Here is a 16,293-nt window from a genome sequence, read left to right as displayed (position 1 = left end):
ATCACAGGGCATGAGCTTCCTATGAGCTTCCTATGCTTCACAGCACGTTCCCACGAGCTATCTATTTTATGCATGGTAGTGTATATGTGTCAATCTTAATCTCCCAATTCGTCCCACTCTCCGCTTCCCCTCTGTGTCTGCATGTCTGTTCTCTACGTCTACATCTCTATTCCTGCCCTGCAAATAGGTTCATCTGCGTGATTTTTCTAGATTCCACATATAGGCCAGAAACAGAAATACAGTAATATGTATATTTTAAGTATATTTTTTCTTAAACATTATGCTATCGCACACTTACAGTATAGTGTGGGCATAACTTTTATAGGCACTGGAAACCGAAAAACAACTCACGTGACTCAGTTTATTGCAATATTCGCCTCCTTGCGGGAGTCTGGAACCGAACCCGCTCTATCTCTGAGGTCTGCCTGTATGTGTGTTTTCGTCAGAGATAAAACGGAGTGTGTGTACCCATATGCACATGCTGGGAAGCAGAAGGGGAGAGATGCTTCCCCAAAAGGAGAACAAAGTGGATCAGATGTTATACACACTACTATGTATAAAATAGATAACAAGAACCTACTGTAGAGCACAGGGAACTCCACTCAGCATTTTGTAATAACCTATAAGGGAAAAGAATCTGAAAAAGACTCTATATGCGTAACGGAATCACCGCGTTATACACCTGAAACTAACACAACGGTTTAAATCAACTATACTTCAATTTAAAAAAAAGGTAAAAAAAAAAAACTTGAAAAGGAAACAGGCCCCTCCCCCGCCTCTGCCGGCACTCACCTTTGAGGCAGTAATCTAATTCATACAGCTCACCGTCTTCCTCCTGTCTCTCCCAGAATACCAAGTAGTGTGTGATGTTGCCATTGGGGTCAGAGGGAGGCTTCCACTTCAGAATAATCTGGGACGAAGAATTAGACACCGAGATGGGATCCAGGGGGACAGAAGGATCTGCCAAGGAGAAAGGAGACAGGTCCGCTGTGAGGAGGAGGAGGAGGAGGAAGAAGAGGGTGCAAGCCATCGGGTGGGCATGAGGGGGAAAACCCAAGTTCGAGAAATCACGAGGATGTTCTCTGCAGTGTTATTTAACACCAGAGAAAACCGGCAACACGTGCAATGCTTGCCCAGTGAAAGCATGGGTTACAAAATTACAATCCATGGGTAGGACAGACTATGTAGATTTCATGTTCCACCATTTCTGCAACAAACATTTACGGCAGCAGTCCCCCACCTTTTTGACACCAGGGATCAGTTTCGTTGGAGACAATTTTTCCACGGACTGGAGGCGGGGACGGTTTCAGGATGACTCAAGCACGTTACAGCACTTTATTTCTATTATTATTACATTGTAATATATAATGAAATAATTACACAACTCACCAGAACGCAGAAACAGTGGGAGCCCTGAGCTTGTTTTCCTGCAACTAGATGGTCCCATCTGGGGGTGATGGGAGACAGTGACACCCGACGTGTGTTGCTTACGTCCAGTCTACTCTGTAAAATGCAGCTTAAGTGTCACTTGCCACTCACTGATGGAGTTTTGACAGGAGTCTGCAAGCAGTTGATTTATCATGGTCTCTGTGCAGTCAGACCTCTCTGCTAATGATGATCTGTATTTGCAGCTGCTCCCCAGCGCTAGCGTCACCGCCTCAGCTCCACCTCAGATCATCAGGCATTAGATTCTCACAAGGAGCGGGCAACCCAGATCCCTCGAGTGCACAGTTCAGAGTAGGGCTCACGCTCGTATGAGAATCTAATGCCACCGCTGATCTGACAGGAGGCGGAGCTCAGGTGGTAACGTGAGGGATGGGGAGCGGCTGTAAATACAGATGAAGCTTTCCTAACAGGCGGCAGACTGGTACCAGTCTGTGGCCCAGAGGTCGGGGACCCCTGATTTACAGAGCTCCAACGACGTGCCAAGCTTTCTCTGTTCTGGGCACTGAAAAGGCGCTGGGGAAAAGGAGGATCGTGGGAATAGACAAAGCCACATCTGCTGGTTAACATTAGCCCCAACTGAACCCAGTCCTGGGGCAAATTTCGGCAGTGGGATGCCATTCAATCTTATCCCTGAGCTGGCAGCCCATCTAACATTCCCCCCAAAGGCACCCCCTTTGGGCTCCACAAAAGCTCCCCCTCGAGAACGGAGGTGGCTGAGGGAGTCGGTGAGGGGTGGGAGTGGGGTGTCTCAAGGCAGAGGACACAGTGTGTACAAAAGCCTGGAAGCTGGAAGTTTCCAGAAACTATAAGTCCTGCTGGAGGTATTGCTGGAGGATACAGGATGAGAGGGCAGTAGTCAATAAAGTTGCGGCTGGTTCATAAAGTTTGGACTCGATCCTACGGGACAGGATTTCTCAACGACTGACTTGCGGGGGCTAGATAATTCTTTGCCGGGGTGGGGGGGCTGTCCTGTGCATGTGATACGTTGAGCAGCATCCCTGGTCCCCAACCCCGCCTCCCCAGTCATGCCAACCAAAAATATCTCCAGGTATCACCAAATGTCTCCTATCCCAGTGGTTGGATAGGGCTTATGCTTTATGAAAATACAACTAAGTTGCTATGAAATACTCGTCAAAAAATGGAGATGGGGGAAAAGGCATAGTGATGAAACAAAAATGGCAAAATATTGATCATTGTTGAAGCCGAGAGATGGTTACAGGGTGGCGGTGGGGGGAATCTTTTTTTTTTTTTTTTCCTACTTTTGTAAATATTTGAAAATTTTCCATAATGGGAAGAAGAAATGTATGTTCCCCTCTGATGTCTTGTTGCTACTGCCTGATCTTCTGAAATTATAAACCTCAGTGCCCGGCTCTTTTAGAAGCCAATAACCATGCAAAAAAAAAAAAAAGGCATTTCATAGGACATCACCGGGTCAGCCTGTTAAATGCAAGACGTCTGATTCACGCACAAATTCATATCCACAAGAAATGCTTACTAGTGGCATCTGTCTGGACATAGATGATGTCGCTCTTGGCCCCATATGTGCGGCGTTCATCAGAAAAGGTGACCAAGGTCTTGACAAAGATGGCGTACTGGGTCCAGGGCTTGAGACCGCGCATTAGCCACCCGGGGTGGTTCTGCGACTTGGGGTCGTTGGACCTCATAGGCGGGTCGATATCCACCACGGTCCAGCTGTTGGAGCCGCATGCATCCTGCCCATCAAATTCCGTCACGTTCTGATAAGGGCTTTCAAGACGAAATAGGTAAAGTCGATTACCATCTCTCAACTATAGCTCTAAAGACCAAAGAGATGTGGCCGGGCGAAGTTACCTCCTACAGGCTTGCACCCTGTTCACCAATAATCTTCTACCACGAGGAAAAAAGACACAGGAATAGCCAAAGAGAAAGGGACCGCTTCCCTTATGCCTCAGTTTCCCAACAATAATAATAACAGTGATCAGGATGATGATACTAACTACCAGTGATTGATGAGATTCCACAAGAGGATGTGTGTTGACTTCTCCACACACAGCCCGACACACAGCAAATTTTGAGGGATGGGGACTTCCCTGGTGGTCCAGTGGTTCAGAATCCTCCTTCCAACGCAGAGGACACGGGTTCAATCCCTGGTTGGGGAAATAAGATCCCACGTGCCGCGGGGCAACTCAGCCCACACACTCTACAGCCCGTGGGCCACAACTAGGGAGCCTGGGCACCGCAACTAGAGAGGATCCCATGTGCCACAACTAAGACCCTATGTAGGCAAATAAATAAATAAGTAAATAAATACTTTTAAAAATCTTGAGGGATGGAACAATTATTCCTATTAACACAATCACCACTTCCATTGTCTTCCTTTTAAATTTCAGCAGTCAGATACTCAAAACGACTAGGTGTTATTGAAAGGCGACAGAGTTTCAGTGTGAGATGATGAATAAACTGTGGAGAGGGATGGTGATGATGGTCACACAATGTCATGAATGTACTTAATGTCACTGAGCGGTACACTTAAACATCATTAAGATGGTCAATCTCATGTATGTTTTATCACAATTCTTCAAATGTTGGAAAAAACACAAAATAGATAAAAAAAATAAACTTTAAGACACCTACTAAGTAGACTAAGTGACTTTTTGTTGAGGATGTCTGGTGAGATGTACATATAAGAAGCAAAACGGAATATTGCCCAATCGGGACCTCCAAAAGAAACCTGCCTGCTTCGGTTTCTGGCTTTTGACAATAGGGAATGTTATTGACGTCATACACCATCAACTGGTGAGATCTGACCAAGGAACCTATGATATTTATTCCACAAGTAAGGAGATAGAAAGGAACCTCAGAGGGGAGCCTCTGAGAACATACACAACAAACACGCCTCTTTATCCTTCTACTTACGCCTCTTTGTAGAAGAGCATGAATCCCAGAAGGTCTCGGAAGTCGGGGGGCCAATACGGCTCCCATTTCAGCAAGATCTTGTCATAAGATGTCCGAATGTAAGAAAATTTAAGTAATTCATTTTCACCTAGAAAGGTTAAAAAAAAAAAAAAAAACAGTATCAGAATTAAATAATTTATTTCAACCCAAAGCAGATGATCTATTTCCAAGAGTATCCACGAGAAGGAAGATGGTAACCTGCTGTTCCTCTGAGAGGTCTTATTTCCACATGCCCCTCCTGTGTTCAGAGTCAAGAACAGGTCATGCAAGTTGGCCCTGACCGCAAGTCAGGTACTTGGCCAGACGTGCTCCACCAAAGAACCACGGTCGGCACCAACAGAAGGACAAGTGGCTAATCGCTACTGGAAAAAGGGACTTTCAAGAATAGCATTTATCCTGACACAATTCTGTCTTGCGTGTGAATTTTCATGCCCGACGTCAGAACACATAACTCCAGTGCAAATGGACGCATGCCAAGTGGGTTTAGGGAGCGTGCAGTTCATCGTACCTTGGAGTGACAATTCCTTGGAAGGACAATGCCTTGGAGAGAGTAATTCCCTCTGACTAGATTGCAAGCCCTCCCTTAAGCTCCACCCCTTAAGTTCCAACCTTGCTCTCTCCCTCCCCTGAATTCTCACAGCTTCTGCCATAAGGAACCAACTTCGCATGAGGGCATTATGGAAGCCTTGACACCTCAATGCTTCAAGAGAAAACCTGTCAGAGGAGGGCAGTCAGCTGACAGTCTCCAGCTGTAGCAACTGTAGACCCTGCTGTAGCATTTGAGCCAAGGCCATATGTAAGATAAGTGACATTCATTCATTCATTCACTCAATGTTTATGTGGCATCTTCCAGTATCAGGCACTGTGTTTAATATTTGGCAAAGAGATAACATGTACATTCTTCCTCAGTATTTCAGAGAGCCTGTCACACACATAGTTGTTTTAGCTCATTGGGGGGAAGTGACACTCCCCCGGGGGCCAGTGTGGTGGGGGTGGGGGAGGGCAGCCACGTTATCTGGTCCGTGGAAGGACAAGGGCATCACCACTTACAGGACGCCTGGTCCCCATTGGTCTTCAGGGCAATGTCGTTTCTCTCCTGGCGCCCCTTCGTTCCTGAAACTTCCTCCATCTTGTGAATTTCTGACAAGCAGAGTTTGGGATTATAGTGGAAGAAGAGTTTCCCCTGAGTGATGGTGAGGTTGTGTTTGCTCCAGTCCCACAGCTGCCTTAGGTTCTGGTTGTCCAAGGCATAGAAAGAGTAGTTCCTATGGAAACACACACATGCCTAATCATTCATCAGCTTGTCGTCTCCAACTCCAAGATGGCAGGGCCACGGCTGGAGTTGATCTTGTTCAGTGCTCCGTCCCCAGTCCTAACCACTTGCTTGACACACACTCATTACACGTTGAAAGGAGGGTTAGAGGGACAGGGGAAGTTGAGGAAGTCTTCAGGGCCAGGAAGGTATGTGAGATCAGTCTTGTGGGGAAGGAGGGTAAGACTGTGATGGATTGAGATATGGGTTTTGAAAAGGGGAAAGACTGAAGACACAGAGGCACGTCAACTGGGCCCAGGGAAGAGCAAAGTGGCCTGTTCTGGCCAACAGGTGACGGGCAAGACCAAAGAGATGCCATGGGCCAAACCCTCTAGTATACTGCATGCCAGACGGAGACCAAGAATATGTGGCCTTCCTTGGTAGGCAGAGGGGGACCACTGAAGGTTTTATAACAACTCAGTAACTCGATTAGACCTGTGTCTTAGAACTATGAGTGGGCCAGCAGTACATGATGAATGGGAAAAGGGCAGCACCTAGATCTGTGTTATCCAACACTGAAACCACCAGCCACATCTGGCTATTAAGCTGAAATTTGGCCATTCTGAACTGTACCAGAAGTAAAAAAACCCACAAATTTCAATGACTTTGCATTAAAAAAAAAGGATGTAAAAGATCTTCTTTATAATTTTTTGTATTGAGTCCATGTCAAAATAACAGCTTCAATGTAATGGGTTCAGTAAAATACATTATTAAAATCCATTTCACCTATGTCTTTTAAAGTGTTTTAAATGTGGCTACTAGAACATTTAAAGTCTCATATGTGACCTGTATTATATTTCTGTTGGATGGCCCTGGTAGTTCTAGAACCAGCAAGAAAGTCATTGGAATAATCCAAATGAACACTCCAAATGAAAGATTCGGCAAAAAGATAGTTTTATGGCTAAATAATATTCCACTGTATATATATATGTATACACACACACACACACAAACACATATACACCACATTTCCTTTATCCATGCAACCATCAGTGGACACTTAAGTTGTTTTCATGTCTTGGCAAAAAAATCTAAGTTTCTCTACAATAACTCACAAACTTCCTAATGAGCCCACAGATACAGCAGCAGGCCCACATACCCGATTTCCAAGGTCTCCCCTCGAATCAGACGTAACTTCCGGAAGAAGGAAAGCGACACCAGGGCATATGATCGGCGGATTTTCAGATACCCTGAAATTTCTTCAATGAGTCCAAGGTTGGCCTCTAGCTCAGCTGCCAGGTTGTCTAGGGAAAGGAGAGAATGAACATCCAGTGGGCTTCTACCAAAATATTTTAACCTTTCCAGAATTCCCCAGAGTGAAGAGTTAACCTACAGGCTGAAAATGATTTTCACGAGCCCTGCTCAAAATACATCTACAAGGCAGAGTAGTTATGACAGAGATTGTCCTGCCTGCAAATCTGAATATATTTATTACATTAAGATGCCAACCCTTGCTCCCTCCATCACCCTGCTTTGCTTGCCTTCATAGCATGAACCCCTGCCTGGGTTTACATTATACGTTAATTTGTTTATTTGCAATATCCACCACGCACGGACTTTGCCTTGTTCACTGTGAGTATTCAATAAATGTTCGCTAAATAAATAAACAGAGAAATGCCTTTTTGCCTGTGACAGAATTTCTGGAGACATGGTCCCCAGACCTGCAAAAGAGGGCATGTTGCCTGCTTGTTAAAAATGCAAATTCTTGATGTCCCAACTCCCAGCTTTGAAAATCAGAATCTCGGGGGGAGTGAGGCCAGGACTGAGCTGTGAACTCCACCAGGTTTGGAAACAGATTCCTTGCATGAGTCTCTGGACTGTTTTCCTTCCGTGCTCGCAGGGAGAGTGGATCCCAGCAGACAGCAACCCCTCCCCCCAGAGCACTCACTGCCCCCTCGAATGTTGATGATTAAGCTTCCGTTAATGATGGTGCAGCCTCGGAGCTCCTGGGCAGATGTCACTGAGTCAATGGTCTTCTCGCCTTCCAGGAGGTGGCACACCTTGGGACAGGGGCCCAGGCATGGAGTACACATCAAGCTGCAGAAAGAGTGGAGAGAGAGAGAGGTCAGGGCACACAGGACCACACACACACACACACACACACACACACACACACACACACACACAGAGCAGACAGTGTGTTGCACAGGGTCCCAAGTGACCATAAGGCAGGATGCTTTATCCACAGAGCTGGTGACATTTGGGACCGGAGAATTCTCTGTTGTGGGAGGCTGTCCAAACATTGTCCCCTGGGGGATGGAAGGGCAAATCACCCCCAGGTAAGAACAAATGCCTAAAGTGATACGTTTAGGGTGTTTCTCCAGGGTGGCAGGTCCTACAGCATTACCCCAAGGTCAGGAGACTCATGCTTTTACTCCAAAATGATGGGGCTCCTGCATTACCCCAAAGCGATAGGATTCACACTGTACCCCATGGAGAATCACCTTCTACCCTGTGGAGACAGGACTCATGCCATTACATGGAACTGATGGGACTCCCGGCATTACCATGGTGACGGGAATGATGCAGAGCTCATGGACCTTACGTAGAACTCATTTTGCCACTATTCGAAAGTGGCTGAGCTGATGCTGCTACCCCAACTGGTGGAACTTAGGCTGCTCCTGCAAGGTGATGGGATGTTTGCTGTTCTGTGTGGGGTCTGACGTGACCAGACAACTATATAGGATGTGACGACACAACCTACGGGCTACAGCACAACCTCACATTTGATAGTGGGTAACTGGAGGCAGACTTTGGCTTTGCCTTCCTGCAGCCTGATGTCCTCAAATTTATAGCCCCCAGGAGTCCTTTGGGAATCAGCCCTCCTCCACGCAGTGCCTCTGAGGTCAGTTCTTGGCTGGCACAGCCCTCCTAGGTCCAAGCAGGACACAGGATCCAGGGCAGGCTGAGCACAATCTTCCATCCCGCTGGGAATTCAGAGGTGGGCACACCCCCAAGCCAACCCAGTGAGGGTTTTGCTAGAACTTTCTGGAAGGAAAAATTGTTTTCCTTCTGCAGTATCTAAGAGGGTATGGCTATATTGCTAGCATGGAGCAAGGGACAAGGGAGAGGCTGCTGCCTGAGACCAAAACTAACAGAGACAGAAATAAAGCTGAGGATGGAAAGAAACAGATCATATACGTCCCTTGAGCTCCTGGATACAGCTGCACCTAAAGCGATTCCCTGAACTTTTTGGTTACAGTCATCAGTAAACTCCTTTAATCTTGCTTGAGCCAGTTTGAATTGGGGTTCTGTCGTATGAAACCTCAAGATTCCCAACTGTTACGTTCTCAAGGTCTGTGTCCTCATCTGTGAAACGGAGGCAATCTTCACGGGGCAGGTAGTGATAAGGACTGAATGATATATACCACCTAAAGCACTCAGCACATAGGAACTAAAAATCGTTGGTCCATTGCTATGATGATCACTTTTTATTAGTGGTATCATTGTTGCTACGGTTGTAAATGACAACAGTGATTGTTGTTACCACACCCCTGCATATTCGATTCTTCAGAAAGATCTTGGTCACGGGTGACCACTTAGAGGGGTGGGATAGGGAGGGTGGGAGGGAGATGCAAGAGGGAGGAGATATGGGGATATATGTATAGCTGATTCACTTTGTTATACAGCAGAAACTAACACACCATTGTAAAACAATTATATTCCAATAAAGATGTTAAAAAAAAAAAAAAGAAAGAAAATTGAAAGAACAGAAAAACAAAAAAGAACACATCTGGTCTTTGTCCCAGGTCCTGGTGCAGAGCTTCAAAAGCCCTTGGAATTTCCTAAGTTATAGGAGCATCTTTGTTGTGCTAATGAGGTGACTTGTAGGGGCTGGTCACCAGAAAGACCGAATATGTGATTTGGAGGGTTGCATCAACCACTTAACCTCCAGAGAGAGAAGTGGGGCTGGAGATGGAGTTCAAACCCACGGCCAATGATTCAACCAATCACACCTATGTAGTAAAACCCAAAGGAAAACTCTGGACACCAACTCGGTCCATTTTTCTGGCTGGTGAACACACAGCTATGCTGGAAGGGTGATATCTCTGATTCCATGAGGGGATAGGAGCCCTGCGTCTGGAACTCTCCCAGCCTCTGTTCATCCATAATAATAAAGCTGTAATTGTAATTGTAATTGCAATTGTAAGCCTGACATGAAGCTTTCTGACAGCTGAGGCATCTATTTCAAAAGACATCTGTCAGGCTTCCATGGTGGCGCAGTGGTCCAAAAAAAAAAAAAAAAAAAAAAAAAGACATCTGTCTTGAGTAAATGTAACACCGGGTCTACGACCCAGCCACTAGCAAAACAACCAGATAAGGAATTAGGCTGCCCCCACCCATGAAGGGGGCTCTTTAAGAAAGCCCTGGGGAACCTAGATAACTGACCACTTGACTGACCCTGCTTCCCCCTTCCTGTGCCCTAATTCCTGCTCTTAAGCTTTAAATTCACCATAGAGTGAACCCATAAAACCCTAGACACCCCACCCTCATACCCTAATAAAAGCAGACCCCCCCCAAGGATTCCTCTCTCTCTCTCCCTTCCTCCCTCCCACTCTTTTTCTCCCCTCTCTCCCTCTCCCCACTCCTGCTCCCCACGACTCCACTGTGTGGCCCTCCAGGACCTGTGAGTAACAAATCTTGTTCTTCGAGGTTCCCTGATGGTTTCTCACTGAAGTGCATTCTGGGATCATAACAGGAACCTCAGAGCTGGCCCAGCCATAAATAGGGGCCCCCACGGGAGACTGTCTGTAGAGCTCGCTATGAGTGATACATGCCCAGGTAAGCGCTGCAAGCATCCCTAACCCAAGGTGCTACCATCAATAGGTTTGGACCAACAGAATAGTATAGACTTTTTTTTTTTTTCAGCTCTGTGAGTTGTCCTAGCAAATTATTGAACCCAGGGGGTTTGTGGGAGCCTCAAAATTTATAGCCAGCCGGGCTTCCCTGGTGGCGCAGTGGTTGAGAGTCCGCCTGCCGATGCAGGGGATGCAGGTTCGTGCCCCGGTCCGGGAAGATCCCACATGCCGCGGAGCGGCTGGGCCCGTGAGCCATGGCTGCTGAGCCTGCGTGTCCGGAGCCTGTGCTCTGCAACGGGAGAGGCCACAGCAGTGAGAGGCCCGGGCACCGCAAAAAAAAAATAAAAAAAAAAAAAAAAAAAAAAAAAAAAAAATTTATAGCCAGCCAATCAGAAGTGTGGGTGACCTGGGGACCCCCAAATTGTGGCTGGCATGTGAAGTAAAGTTGGTCTGATGGAGAACCAAGTCTTTAACCTGTGGGTCTGATGCCAGGTGGTTGAGGTTGAGCTCTATTGCAGTACACCCAGTTGGTGTCAGAGCAGCTGGGGTGGAAACAGAATAATGATCAAATGTTTGGGTTCTTTTGTTGGTTCTACAAATATTCACTGAGCATTTATCATGTGATAGATGATGCTCTAAGCCAAAGGTAAGCAAACTACAGCCCACAGGCCGAGTCCAGCTGGCCACTGGTTGTTGTAAATAGAGCTATATTGGAACACACCCACAACCAATGGTTTGACTATCATCAATGGCTGCTATCACTCTATAAGGCCAGAGTAGAGTAGCTGCAACCATACAGACCTCAGAGCTGAAAATATTTACTATCTGGCCCTTTGCCAATGGCAGTTATAAACCACAGGCACACAAGAGTGAACAAACGACCTACTTTCCCTGTGGGAAATCCACACGTTCTTTCCAGCCCTTCCCACCAAGAAGTGGAGTCTGCCTTCTCATCCATGGAATCTGGGCTTGGCCATATGAATTGCTTTGGCCAATGGGAGGTTAGCAAATGTGATACAGCAGTGGCTTAAGAAGTACTTACCCAGTAAAGCATGCCCTTCCTGGCTACACATGGAGAGAGGTCCCAACTGCCCATGTAGGATATGAGAGGTTAGCTTGTACCATCTCATCAGAGCTGACCCAGCCCAAGCCAGACAAACCTCCAGTCAATGCACAGACTCATTAGAAATGATAAATGAGTGTTGTTTTAAGTCACTAAGTGCTGGGGTGGTTTGTTACACAGCATAAGCTAGCTGATACACTTGTGAAGCATATGGTCTCGTTGGGGAAAATTAATAAATTGACAATTAAAATATCAGCTGGTGGTAAATAGCATGAAAAGAGTTAAAATGGAGTGTTGTGCCCAAGAGCAACCAGATGGCTAGTTCAGAAAGAAGGTCATACAGGGAAGGAGTCTCTAAAGAAGTGACGTTTAAGCCTGTGACCTGGTTGACAAGGAGAAACCAGCCATGCGAAGATCAAGAGGCAGAGAATTCTCCACACCCTTAACATGCACCCCAAATATCTAATCCTCCTCATCTCACTAAAGAGCACCCCACCAGGTATCTGGGAACGACCATAGACGGTGACGCTTCTTAATGAACCCACATGGGTTCCCAGACCTCTGCTCTAATAATATCAAGAACTACTTCCCAGGGACTTCCCTGGCAGTCCAGTGGTTGGGACTCCACGCTCCCAGTGCAGGGGGTCTGGGTTTGATCCCTCATCAAGGAACTAGATCCCGCATGATGCAACTAAAAGAGCCGCATGCCACAGCGAAGATCCCGTGTGCCGCAACTGAAGGATCCCGCATGCCGCAACTAAGACCCAGTGCAGCCAAATAAATAAATAAATAAATACATATTAAAAGAAAAAAAAAAAAAGAACTAGTTCCCAGATAAGCCAAAAGAATGGAAGAAAACATATCTGGCCCTTTTTAATAACAAACCACATTAGAAAACACGACAGCACTGAAGTCTTTCACAAAATAAAATAAAAGCTTCAGAAGGAAAACAAAAATTTTTTTAACCTACAAAGTACAATACTGCCATGATGGGTCATAATTAACATCCCTCACTATCCCCTCTTTCACTCAGTAAACGTCCCAAGCATCACAGGACAAGCTGTCAATTTCCTGGGGCTTCAATCCTGGGGTCACCGGCATCAGCAAAACATCAAAGGAAGCTGTTCTATTTTTCAGATCTTTGTTATGATCAAAAAAAAAAAAAAAAACTTTAAAGCCAGAGTCTTTTAGTGGAAGATGTTAATATCCATGCTTTATCTCAAACGTGAAAAAAAAAAACCAAATAAATCAAGAGGAATATGATGATTTTCCCAATCTTACTGATAAACTGGCTCCAAAGAAGAAAAAATACCTCTGTCTGGCATGCAAAGGTGATTTATAGAAGCCTATTTTTGGTCAACAAAGCCACTTGATAGGTTTTATCAAAAATGAGTAAAACAAAACATACTGTACTTGCAGATTTCACAAACACTCAAAGAGAGGCTCCTAGGAACCGGAATAAAGATTGTTTTCCTTCCCACCCTCCCCACTCAGGGAAATAAAATTTCCCACCAGAACCTGCTCACTTGGCTCATTTTCAAGTCTGAAGAGGAAGGTTTTTTACGTATGCAGGTCAGCTCAAGGCCCTTAGACGTACGTCTGTTTCTGATTTGTTTTTGTGTTGTTTTGTGGGTTGGTTTGTTTTTTTCAGACCCTCAACATAAAAATCAGGAAACAGATTTTTAAAACTCAATTACAGCCCTGAGACACCAAAATAGCTCATCTGAGAAGCTAACAGCATGAACAAAAAGTCTGAGATGTGGGTAGGAAATCTGACTCACCGTCGGGGAGAGAAAACCTTGCTTTTTCTCACCTAAATAGTAGGAAATGGTTTGATGGCATTGTCCTTCAAAAGACAACAAAGCCTTGAGAACAATCTAGAATTGAGTCCTTCTTCCTGGCACTCCAGGTTAATCTCAGGACACCACCCAGATCCAGCTTGGAGAAAACATTTAAAACATCTGAGTTCTGACCTTGGTTGTGAGAGTCAGACAGCTACATCAGTGGGAACAATCGGACCATCTAAAGGGCTGTATACAAAACCAAAACTTCTATTTTCTTTTTTTTTTATTATTGTATTTATTTGTTGCTTCTGGCTGCGTTGGGTCTTTGTTGCTGCGCACGGGCTTTTCTCTGGTTGCGGTGAGCGGGCGCTACTCTTCGTTGTGGTGTGCGGGCTTCTCACTGCGGTGGCTTCTCTTGCTGCGGAGCACGGGCTCTAGGCACACGGGCTTCAGTAACTGTGGCACGCGGGCTTCAGTAGTTGTGGCTCGCGGGCTCAGTAGTGGTGGCTCACGGGCTCTAGAGCGCAGGCTCAGTAGCTGTGGCGCACGGGCTTAGCTGCTCCGCGGCCTGTGGGATCTTCCCGGACCAGGGCTCGAACCCGTGTCCCCTGCATTGGCAGGCGGATTCTCAACCACTGTGCCACCAGGGAAGCCCAAGACTTCTATTTTCAATGCTAAGCATAGAAAGCTTTACATTTTCGGTATGCAAGATGCAGAAAATATTTACCCTCTGGCCCTTTGCAAGAGAAAGTTTGTTGACTCCTGTTCCAAAGGCCAGCACCAAAACCAGGAAGCAGAGATGGCATCCGAGAGACCCACGCGTGTCACTAATCACCAGCAGCTTCCTCACTCACAGTCAGTTAACTCTAGTTTTCCACACAGTTTTAATAGGCAGCATCACCAACACCAACCCCATGCCCCTTCCCCTCTTTACCGCCTGCCCCCAACCCCGGAACCCGTACCCAGGACTCACTTGCTGGAATTCATCGTGTACCCGGAGGGGCACTCAGGGATGCACTTGTTATTGTGAATGACATACTGGTGGCAGCCCTGCCTCCGAGAGTTCTTGCATTTGTTGTGCAGGTCCTGGCAGAAGCTGAAGTTCACACAGCGCCAGTCTTGGAAGTGGTAGTAGGGGGGCGGGCAGGTCTCCACGCACCTGCCATCCAGGTAGAAGTTGCGACAGGCCACACACTTGGTGGGGTCGTCAGGCTCAGAGCAGTTGCCCAAGCACTCACTGTGGCAACAGAGACCCTCAGCGGTGCAGCCGTGAGACTTACAGATGGTCGGACACACTGGAGAGAGAAAGAAAACAGCTGGTCAGTGGCTTTGCCCGATTCCTGTCTGCACAACAGCGAATCTGGACGAGGAAGTGCAAGCCAAACAAAATAATAACAGTAACAGCTCACTTCTACAGCACTTGCTATGCACCAGGCACAACTATTAACTCACTTCAGCCCCCAAGCCAGTGACGTGCTTGTAGATGCTTGACAGCTTCTTCAGGGAGTGGGGCAGAGATGCTCTGCTTTATAGCGTTTGCCAATTTCTATGGTGTAAATACTCCCACCACGGTTCCTTTCAAGCTACCCCACCTATAGTTACTGCACGTGGAGCCAGTAAGAGATACATAGTATCACAGCATTAAATAGTACATCTATTGTATACATCCAGTAGTAGCAAATAACCTCAAAAGCATAAATCACAGGAAAATGTAGTGAGATGATTAGGAAGTGGTGAGTTTGGAGTATTTATTACCTTTGTTTTCAACATAATTTGTTTAATTGTAAGTTGATGTCATTTAAATTTTAACAACAGCTTAAGAACCAGATTTCCTGAAAATCACACAGTTGGCTTTAGCAAGCCAGCTCCAGCACGCAGCTGCAGTACTGGTGTAAATAGATATATCTGGGGCTTCCCTGGTGGCGCAGCGGTTAAGAATCCGCCTGCCAATGCAGGGGACACAGGTTCGAGCCCTGGTCCGGGAAGATCCCACATGCCGCGGAGCAACTGAGCCCGTGCGCCACAACTACTGAGCCTGCGCTCTAGAGCCCGCGCCACAACTACTGAGCCCACATGCCTAGAGCCCGTGCTCCACAACAAGAGAAGCTGTGACAATGAGAAAACTGTGCACCACAATGAAGAGTAGCCCTGGCTCACCGCACTAGAGAAAGCCCACGCACGGCAACGAAGACCCGATGCGGCCAAAAATAAATTAATTAATTAAAAAAAATTTTTTTAAAGATAAGAGCTCTTTAAAATAAATAAATAGATAGATAATGATCTCCATTTTCTCCATTTTACAAATGGGGAAACTGAGGCGCAAGGTGGTTAAGCAAATGGCCCAAAGGTCATTCATTGCTTCAACACACATTTGCTTGCACTGATCTAGATATTACAGCTGCTGCAGGAACATGGTGGCCACAGACCCTGCCTTTGGGACCACATGGTCCAATGGAGGAGACATATTCATTATTTAAAAGTATAACTGCATAAACAGCAAGCACCGTGCTGGAAGTAAGGAGGTGGCATTTCTGCTGTGACCTGCAGGAGATCATGAATGGGAAAGGAGGGGGCTCTGCGGATGGCAGGCAGAGGCTGTGCATGGATTTTGCAGCTGGAGTTTCTTATTTGATGCAACCGAACATGTCCACTGAAGGCTGGACTCTTCCCTGGCTTCCTGCAGCAGCTTGGAACACATCCCCTCTCTCCCGATGTCTCACTACTCATGACTTCCTGACTCCCCTTAGTATTGGTCCCTCAGCATCTGACCTGGGCTTCCAGGACCAGCCCTCCCTTTCCAGGCTGCCAGCAAATTTGTCCCTGGACCGATGGCTTCCCTGAGGCTGGAAAGACCTCGGCCACAGCAGAGCCTGTTCCCTGGATGCCTTCTTTGCTCACTCCGTGCACACCTTGGAACGTGGTTTTGGAAGCTGGGGAGTGTTCTTCACTCCAAAT

At 46.5% G+C, this 16,293-nt stretch overlaps 1 protein-coding gene across 4 annotated transcripts in view; it reads right to left on the bottom strand.

Moving 5' to 3' along the window:
• INSR (insulin receptor) overlaps window positions 1-16,293 on the bottom strand; it is a 125,859-nt gene that overhangs the window by 33,941 nt on the left and 75,625 nt on the right. For all 4 annotated transcript variants that reach the window (XM_024745869.1, XM_024745870.1, XM_024745871.1 and 1 more), the window contains exons 3-9: window positions 14,312-14,633; window positions 7,581-7,729; window positions 6,792-6,936; window positions 5,431-5,645; window positions 4,342-4,468; window positions 2,942-3,192; window positions 793-960 (exon numbers count right to left, since the gene is read on the bottom strand). In XM_024745869.1, the coding sequence (XP_024601637.1) occupies window positions 793-960; window positions 2,942-3,192; window positions 4,342-4,468; window positions 5,431-5,645; window positions 6,792-6,936; window positions 7,581-7,729; window positions 14,312-14,633 (1,377 nt within the window). The remainder of the gene's footprint in view (window positions 1-792; window positions 961-2,941; window positions 3,193-4,341; window positions 4,469-5,430; window positions 5,646-6,791; window positions 6,937-7,580; window positions 7,730-14,311; window positions 14,634-16,293) is intronic.

The sequence above is a fragment of the Neophocaena asiaeorientalis genome, unplaced genomic scaffold (genome assembly GCF_003031525.2).
Source record: "Neophocaena asiaeorientalis asiaeorientalis breed wild unplaced genomic scaffold, Neophocaena_asiaeorientalis_V1.1 scaffold357, whole genome shotgun sequence".
NCBI lineage: Eukaryota > Metazoa > Chordata > Mammalia > Artiodactyla > Phocoenidae > Neophocaena > Neophocaena asiaeorientalis.
Note: the sequence above shows the minus strand (reverse complement) of the source record. Positions and strands in the feature narration are given on the sequence as shown.